Source organism: Trypanosoma theileri (genome assembly GCF_002087225.1).
Source record: "Trypanosoma theileri isolate Edinburgh chromosome Unknown TM35_Tth_22_V1, whole genome shotgun sequence".
Lineage (NCBI taxonomy): Eukaryota > Euglenozoa > Kinetoplastea > Trypanosomatida > Trypanosomatidae > Trypanosoma > Trypanosoma theileri.
Genome location: NW_021639864.1, coordinates 87191 through 94876, shown reverse-complemented (window position 1 = coordinate 94876; position 7686 = coordinate 87191). Strand labels below are relative to the sequence as shown.

The 7686-nt window shown below is 46.3% G+C and overlaps 5 protein-coding genes across 5 annotated transcripts; 3 read left to right on the top strand and 2 right to left on the bottom strand.

Annotated features, from left to right (window-relative positions):
• Positions 1–89: 89 nt before the first annotated feature.
• TM35_000221420 (trichohyalin) lies at positions 90–2498 on the top strand (the record flags this gene model as incomplete). The annotated part of the gene is made up of 1 exon (XM_029027189.1): positions 90–2498. One exon carries the CDS (start codon positions 90–92, stop codon positions 2496–2498), a length of 2409 nt encoding a protein of 802 aa, XP_028881409.1.
• Positions 2499–2749: 251 nt separating this feature from the next.
• Positions 2750–4147, top strand: TM35_000221410 (putative amino acid transporter; the record flags this gene model as incomplete). Its single annotated transcript, XM_029027188.1, has 1 exon — positions 2750–4147. The coding sequence occupies one exon, from the start codon at positions 2750–2752 to the stop codon at positions 4145–4147; it is 1398 nt and encodes a 465-aa protein (XP_028881408.1).
• Positions 4148–4268: 121 nt separating this feature from the next.
• On the bottom strand, positions 4269–4598 carry TM35_000221400 (uncharacterized protein; the record flags this gene model as incomplete). Its single annotated transcript, XM_029027187.1, has 1 exon — positions 4269–4598. One exon carries the CDS (start codon positions 4596–4598, stop codon positions 4269–4271), a length of 330 nt encoding a protein of 109 aa, XP_028881407.1.
• A 1379-nt stretch (positions 4599–5977) lies between these two features.
• On the bottom strand, positions 5978–6304 carry TM35_000221390 (uncharacterized protein; the record flags this gene model as incomplete). Its single annotated transcript, XM_029027186.1, has 1 exon — positions 5978–6304. One exon carries the CDS (start codon positions 6302–6304, stop codon positions 5978–5980), a length of 327 nt encoding a protein of 108 aa, XP_028881406.1.
• Positions 6305–6694: 390 nt separating this feature from the next.
• TM35_000221380 (uncharacterized protein) lies at positions 6695–7684 on the top strand (the record flags this gene model as incomplete). Its single annotated transcript, XM_029027185.1, has 1 exon — positions 6695–7684. A coding segment is annotated over one exon (990 nt), but the record flags the coding sequence as incomplete, so codon positions are not given.
• Positions 7685–7686: the final 2 nt, after the last annotated feature.

Below are 7686 nucleotides of genomic sequence, written 5' to 3'. Positions count from 1 at the left end.
AAAAAAAAAAAAAAAAAAAAAAAAAAAACAGTACAATTAAAGTTGGGAGGATTCTTTTGGCTTGCTAGGGTACGTTCTCTGAGCATTCCATGCGAGCGGCACGGCGGCTCTTTCGGCACGACCACGTGCCATCGCCCGGCAGTTCGCTGCTTAACCCACGCAGTCAGCGTGCGAAGATTCGTCGCATGATGGCAACACATACCGCACAGGAGAAGAATTTTGAGCAACAGGCGGTGTTTGCAGGTATTGGCAGTGGTCAAAGTGGCAAGAACAATAACCCCTCTTCCCCTGCACGCAGTCGGAAAGAACGCTCTGCAAGAGCTTCATTGCATGCTGGAAAGGAGGTGGCAGAGAGGGCGAAACACATGACAGATAGCGAGTGGGAGAGTGTATCAATGGATGATAAACATGCTTTTACAAAGTACGTGAGTCGTATGTTACGTGAACACCCAACAGAGACAACAGAGCAGCAGAGACGTCGATATTTTGAGACTACAATGGCCGATGTAAGAGATTTGGATCCTCAGAAAACTGTTAGGGATGAATATGAGCGTATTAAACTCGGTCTACCGGTGCATTTGAAGAATCCACAACATTCTCTTGGTGTTTCACAAGCTGTATATGATGCTGCTGATGCTTCTTTATTTGATGCAGATAATGTTCATAAGTTAGAGAACGCCATGACACATATCAAGCAAGTTTTTGCAGATTATGTGCGCAAGAAGCGTGAGGGTGTAAGTACTGAGGCAGAACGACGACAATTGGCCAATATGACGGCTGATCTTAACGTGGAAACACAAAAACATCTTGCCAATACCTTTAAGTATGCAGAGATGCGTCTGCGTCAGGTGACACTAGATGAAAGACATCGTCAGATGGCAGAAATTGAACGGTTAAAAAAAATAGCTATGAAAAAAAGTGGTGGATCACAACAAGAGCAAAAGAAACATAAAAAAACAGCTCGTATGGAGAGATTGAAGCGAGTAATAAGCAAGGCTGTTGGTCTTGATATGGACGTTGCAGAGACTGTGTTAACAGAAATGCAGGCGCAGGAGGAATTTTTGCAATTCTGTGAGGTTTTTGCTCGTTTAACTCAAGGGAAAGGCTTTTATCACACTTCAAAGGATGAAACTCTTGACGCCTATGTTGAAAATCTACGTAAGCTCTATTCAATGAATGCTGGAACCTTTAGTACCTTGGATGTTGTGCAATACTATGCATCAAAAGAAGGTTCCCATCCTGTTGATTGGGCAAAGAGGTGGTATGAGAAAGCTTTGCTGATACCACTACAGAACACTCCAGAGTATAAAAAATTGCTTCAAATTCAGGAACAGGAACGTCTGGCACTGAAGGTAAAGGAGCAATCCTCCGAGAGAAATGATACTATTGCTGACCTAGCTGAATCTGAAGTTGCTAGTGTTAAGATGCAGAGGGTGGTAAATATTGTTGAGAAAATGTTTATGGATCCTAGAGACAAGCGCCTGGAGTCGCTGCATGAAAAACGCCTTAGGTACTTGGCCCATATGCAAATGGAACGACAGATAAAACGTGTAAGAGAGAATGCTAAGCTTTTTGAGGGTGTGGAGGACACTCCAGAGGCAGAGGAGTGTCGAGAACTCTATAAAGGCATTATGCAGCGCAAGACAGCCTTATCTGGATCTCAGTTCAATGCGGATTCCGTTTCTGTTTCCACTGTTGAACCAACTAAACTGGAGACTAATTCTACATTGGATGAATCTGAGCAGCGTGTATTTAACGTTTATGATGATGCCGAGGCTGCCGCACTTTTTGACAAGATACGTGCCATCACTCATCGTGTCATTCAAGAGCGTTGTGTGGCGAGTGCGGCCGCGGCGAAGGCGCGGCGTCTTCACCGCATTATCCGTAGCCTGAAGGGCGGTGGGGGTTCTAATGAAGGCTCGAATATGCCTGGTGCTGGTCCTGGTTCGTTAGCGGATGAGTTACGTGCCCTTCAGCGGGCTCGGCGGGCTCGGGTAACGCAGCGGCTGCTCGGTCTTGTTGAGGGTGATGTGCGGGCAGAGGCGGCGTGGCTGGAGGCGATGGCGGAGGCGGAGCGGCCCCCGCTGCTGCCGGTCCCCACCGGCATGTCGTACGTGTCCGCCGCCGACGTGCGGGCGTGGCGTGAGCGTCGCCTGGCGGAGGAGCAGGCGGCTGGAAATCCATTTGAGCGGCGCCGTACACAAGGAAGGGGGAATACCAAGGCAGTTCACAGCAATGATAACACGGCGGGGTTGACTGCGAGTGAAGGGGCGGATGGGCGTCGATTCCGCCCGGAACTTCTCGGACAGGCGTGGCGGGTGCCCGATCGGCCGCTGCTCTTCTGGGGCACGGGGGTGACGGCAGTTCAGCAGGCTCTTCGGCACGCAGCGGAGGACGCAGAGCGAAAACGCACCGGCACGCCTCTTGCCCCGCCATACCCGTGTCCAGAGAATCCGTGGGGATGGCGGCTCGCGAAGGACGTCTTGGATGAGGATTAGGGATCAAGCATGAATGTCTTGAAAAGGTGGAGGAGGTGATGAGCAACAACAACAATGGAAATGGCTGACGTAAATAAGAAAAGTAGGTCAGGTGTTGTGTGTGTATGTGTGACACTTCTGTGGTGACGTTGAATATACCGTGCTACATTTTCTCTTCTTTGTTTGTTTTTTCTTTTTGATTTACTATTTATCTTAAAAAAATCCTTTCCACCTCTTTTTGTTAACTTTGGTAGTTTTTTTTTCTCCTATATATGCCAAAGAGCACGACTGAATTAAGAAACATGCCCATTGATGACGGGCTTGACGATGGATTCGCTGGCAACATCCCAAACGGAGAGTTGGGAACTAAAGCTGATGTGTCTGTTGGAGATGGGTCCTCGAGCCAAGCCATGGATGGTGTTGGGAAGCGTTCTTTCGTAAAACGAATCGTTGGCATTGTACCTTACGGGGGAATGGTATCCAATGCCTTTAACCTCGCCAGTGCAACCCTTGGAGCTGGAATTGTGGTACTACCATCTGGATTCCATAATTCCGGTATCATAGTTGCTGTGATTCTCCTTGTATTGTGTTGTGCATTCACAATATATTCAATTCGACTGCTTGCACTCACCAAGGATAAGACCGGTTTGCGTTCATATGAGGAGATGGCACGCGGATTGCTTGGTCGTGGCGTGGATTATTTCACGGCATTGTTGATGTTCGTCTTCTGTTTTGGAACTTGTGTTGGCTACGTCATTTCTGTGGGTGACTTGTTGTCACCGTTGCTCAATGCACCATCATCACCCAAGTTCCTTCATACAGATTCTGGAAAGCGATTGATTGTGAGCGCCGTTTGGTTTGTGGGAATGTTTTCTCTTTCTCTTCCAAAGGAAATTAATTCCCTTCGGTACGCCTCTGTTGTTGGAGTCACACTGATAGTCTTCTTCGTTATCTGTATGATTGTTCACGCCGCCACTCATGGATTGAAGGGAGGGTTTTCATCAGATATTCGATTATTTAACAGTGGAATTGAGGCAATAAATGGTCTTTCTTTGTTCATTTTCGCCTTTATCTGTCAGGTGAACTGTTTTGAAATCTACGAGGAGATGCGAAACCCCTCGCCAAGGCGCATGACGCGGGATAGTTTACTGAGTATGACAGGTGTTGGGATTCTCTACTTTCTCGCTGGTTTCTTTGGCTACGCTGACTTTGGAGCCGGTGCTTCGGAATCTGTTCTACGGTTGTATTCTCCGCAGAGTGACGTAATGATGGCAATTGCGTATATTGGTATGGCTGTCAAACTCTGTGTGGGGTTCGCTATTTGTATTCAGCCATCACGTGACGCTGTCTACTATGTTTTGCACTGGGGAAAGACATCAGATGTACCAACGTGGCGCAATCTTCTTGTCAGTGGCTTCCTCGCACTGGCCGCTCTTATTCTTGGACTCTTCATACCAAATATAAGCGTTGTGTTTGGCTTCTTGGGTGGGGTTTGCGGTGGTTTCCTGGCGTTTATTTTTCCCGCACTATTTCACATGTACGCCGGAAACTGGTCGCTTGGGGAGGTGGGATGGATGAATTTCATCGCCACATACTTGCTGCTTATCAGTGGAGTTATTGCAGCAGTCTTTGGTACTGCCGTGACGATCTACGGTGAGGTTCGTGGATAGTACAAACTGAAACAACTGATTACAGTAGAAGCTGCAGTGTGAAAAAGAAGAAAAAATATGTAAGAGGCAGACTACTAGGTTCCTCCCCTTTCCCCTCCCTAAAGCTCATTTGTTTATTTATTTATTGCAGCAAACACACGTCTTTTAGATGCAGAGGCAGTGTCCTAATGTTGTGGGAGTCAACCGATAAGAACATTGCACACCCATACATGCCCTTTTGAGCGTAGCCGTTGTGCTGGATGAACATTGCGAGTCTAGCCTCACTAAACAGAATACGTGTTAGGCACATTGTAAAGACAGGACCGACTACATCGTAATAAGGTGTGATTTCCACCGAGATCGAGCGGGAAATAGTGTTTCTTCCGTTCTGACTTTCGCCCCCTGATCGTAAGAAGGACGGCTTTTCCAACGTTTGATAAGTGTTACTGAGTTTGAGAATTTTTTTTTTCATTGGGCGATTCTGTTCTCTGTGGCTGTTATGCTGTTTTTTTTTTTTTTTTGCTTTATTTCCCTTTCTCTTTGTTTTATTGTTTCCTCGATAAGCCGCTCTCGTTTTGTTGTTGTAGTCTCTGGTGAGAATTTATGGTTGGTTTTTTCTGGCCATTTTCTCGCCCTTGTAGTCCCTTTTTTCGTTTTTCTCCATCTTTTTTTTGTGTGTGTGTGGTTCTTCGCGGTATATTTTCCTTCACGACCCGAATTTTGCTGATTCCATCTGTGCCTCTGTTGTTGTGCTTCGTTTTTTTCCTTTCATTCCCTTCTGATATGTTTGTCATGTATCACACTGTGGGAGTGATGTGAAGAATATGAGCAACAAAAAGAGTATCGAGTGGAGGGAGTTAGATTAGATGACCCCCTGTGATTTTGTGTTAGTGAAGGAAAATCAATGCCCTTGTTGACGGGGTCCCACTTTTCTGTTGTACAATATGATTTTTCTATATAATAATAATGATACGTTTGTACTATATATGTGTCTGCGTATATACTTACATATATCCGTATTGATGTGTATCTGTACATACATACGTACATATAAGTAAAGCTTTTTTTTGTGTGTGTATATATATAATTAATTAAATCCCACGATGCCGTAGTAGAATTCAACCCCATTTGTATGGTCAAATAACAAACTGTTTTTTCTTTCGTTTATGCAACTATTGTCACTGTTTGACTGAATTCCCCAAACCACGAATGTTGCTAATATGAACGGTGTGGTTCGTTAACAGGATAATGACAATATGCAGCAAAGACGAAAATAAAGACAAGCAAGTAAGTAGAATGAGTGAAAAATACAGTTAAAAAGGACACATTACTGATATATAAGTTTGATCCACACCAACGGTAGCCGACGGGGAATGTTTGTACGACATAAGACATCGATGGGTATACTAGAGAGTTTAAGGCAAAAGCGGAAACATTTTTTTTCTTTTTTTTGCTGATCGATGGGCATCAGAACAGTAAAGAACAAGAGAAAATACAAAGATGACCAACCTTATGGTGCCATAATTTATAACCCACAACACATACCCAGTAGTATCCGGTATGTTCAGTTTCCCATTCTATTACAGGGGTGCAAAGAGAATAATATGTGTTGACGCAGTTGATGGTCCTTTTGCAGCTCCAGAGCATCTTTGACATTTTTTTCTTTCATATGTTTAATGTTCAACGACGTTTGTGTGGCTTACGCCATACAAAACGAGTGAAAAAAACCCTCTACATAGATTAGAGGTCAGACTGTTCACCGTTTACTTAATGGTGGGAGATTCAGAAACACTGCCTCTCCATATATATTTCTTCTGCCCACGTTTCTTCTTCTTCTATACCATTTCACAATTAGGATAGATTTGGCGAAGCTGCATCCGGCGAGCACACGCGTGTGCTTATTTGTGTGTTTATTTGCGTATCTGTGTGTGTCTTACATATTCTAGTGTATGCTGATGTGGCGATAACCACCTGATGAATTCCTGGAGAAGTACCATTGCTGCAGCCCCCGCTGGGAGTGATGGGGAGAACCAACGCGCTACTCTGTTGTCGCTTCGCAACCAGCATTATTGGGCCATCAGGAAATTTCTTGCTTGGGTTTGGCAGCCGATGAGGTGCTCTCTGTTGTACCAGAGAGGAGGGTACAGTTGTTGTCCCCATAACTCGTGCAACGGCCATACTCATCCCTCTGTGCACATCACACATTACACATACCGCGGACAGTGCTTTTTCGACTGGTGGTGGGCTGCCGTGACGCAGCCCGTAACCCAAGAGAATGATATTGTTCTGACTCCCCCCCCCCCTCTTCGCACCTTCACTTACAGTAGGGCATTACTGTCACTCTAAATCCATCTTTTCTGTGGTATTTTCACTTGTGTCTGTCTGTTCCAACCCCTCCTCTGTGTGAGCCGTGCTCCCATTCGGTTTCTAATCCAGCGTCGGCCTATTTCGTGGCCTCTGCTGGTTTGCTAGCCGAAGAGATACATCTGTGGTGCACAGTGGGGTGGTTGGCTATCGCTGCTCCTGTCAATCTTCTCTCTCCCTCTCTTCACTATCTCCTCTTTAGGTATGTCCCACTACCGTAGAAGACTTGGTTTGTTAATTTTGGCAGCCGTTCTTTGTCTTTCTGTTTTTCACGTTGTTTTTTATCAGATTTGGCTGTATGGAAGTGATGGTCATAACGTCATTGATAAGCGTTTTGTAGAGAGAACCCCTTTATCCCATCCTGATGAAGGGAATGGGTCATCTGAATCGCATTTGGGCTGGAGTGCAACCATGTGTGATCCCAGTTCGTTGCTAACGCACAGGAAGCTGCGCCAATACTGCCGGGATCCTTCACGTGTGAGCATGCCTGTTTCTCCCGTGTACTGTGAGATGATTCTGCGCCGTGGGCCCCCTCCGTGTGGGTTCTACGTTGGAGGTGTGTTCCGGAAGCCACTGAAGCTGCTCTCATTGGATGCACTGAAAGAGCAGCTGCGTGGGGAGCCTGAGGCGTGTTTTTCTCCGGCGACGTACAACGGTCAGCAGAGCAACGCAACGCTTGTTGCCTCCGACATTGGTGATGCCTCAGACGCTGTGTTTGAGGTGCGGCCGGCTGCGTGCCCGAGCTATCGTTACTTCAGTCCGCGTGTGGCGCTGTCAATACTGCACCATGCGAGCATTGGTCGCAACGGGCGTGGCATTCTTATTACTGGTGACTCGATGATGCGGCAAGTGATGATGCGACTGATGTTTTTTCTGCGGGGTGAGGAGGTATTCTCTGAACACTACTTTCACCATGATGGCCTGTACGTTGTGTTTGAGGACCGTGATGAGCTCATTATTGAATTGAAATGCCAGCACAACTCTCTTCTAGACACGTACTTCCCTGGGTACAGGACACCGTCTACGGAAAACAGTACTTGTCCTCATGCAGCCCAGTTGGGTGGGCGTGTGGTAGCCATTTTTCTTTTCCTGTGGGATCCGACACCTCTTACTTTTCGTGAGGACGTATTTCGCATGAAGATTCCGCCTGTGCATCTTGCCTCCTTTATGTACTGGTGGAAGCGTGGAGTAAGTCA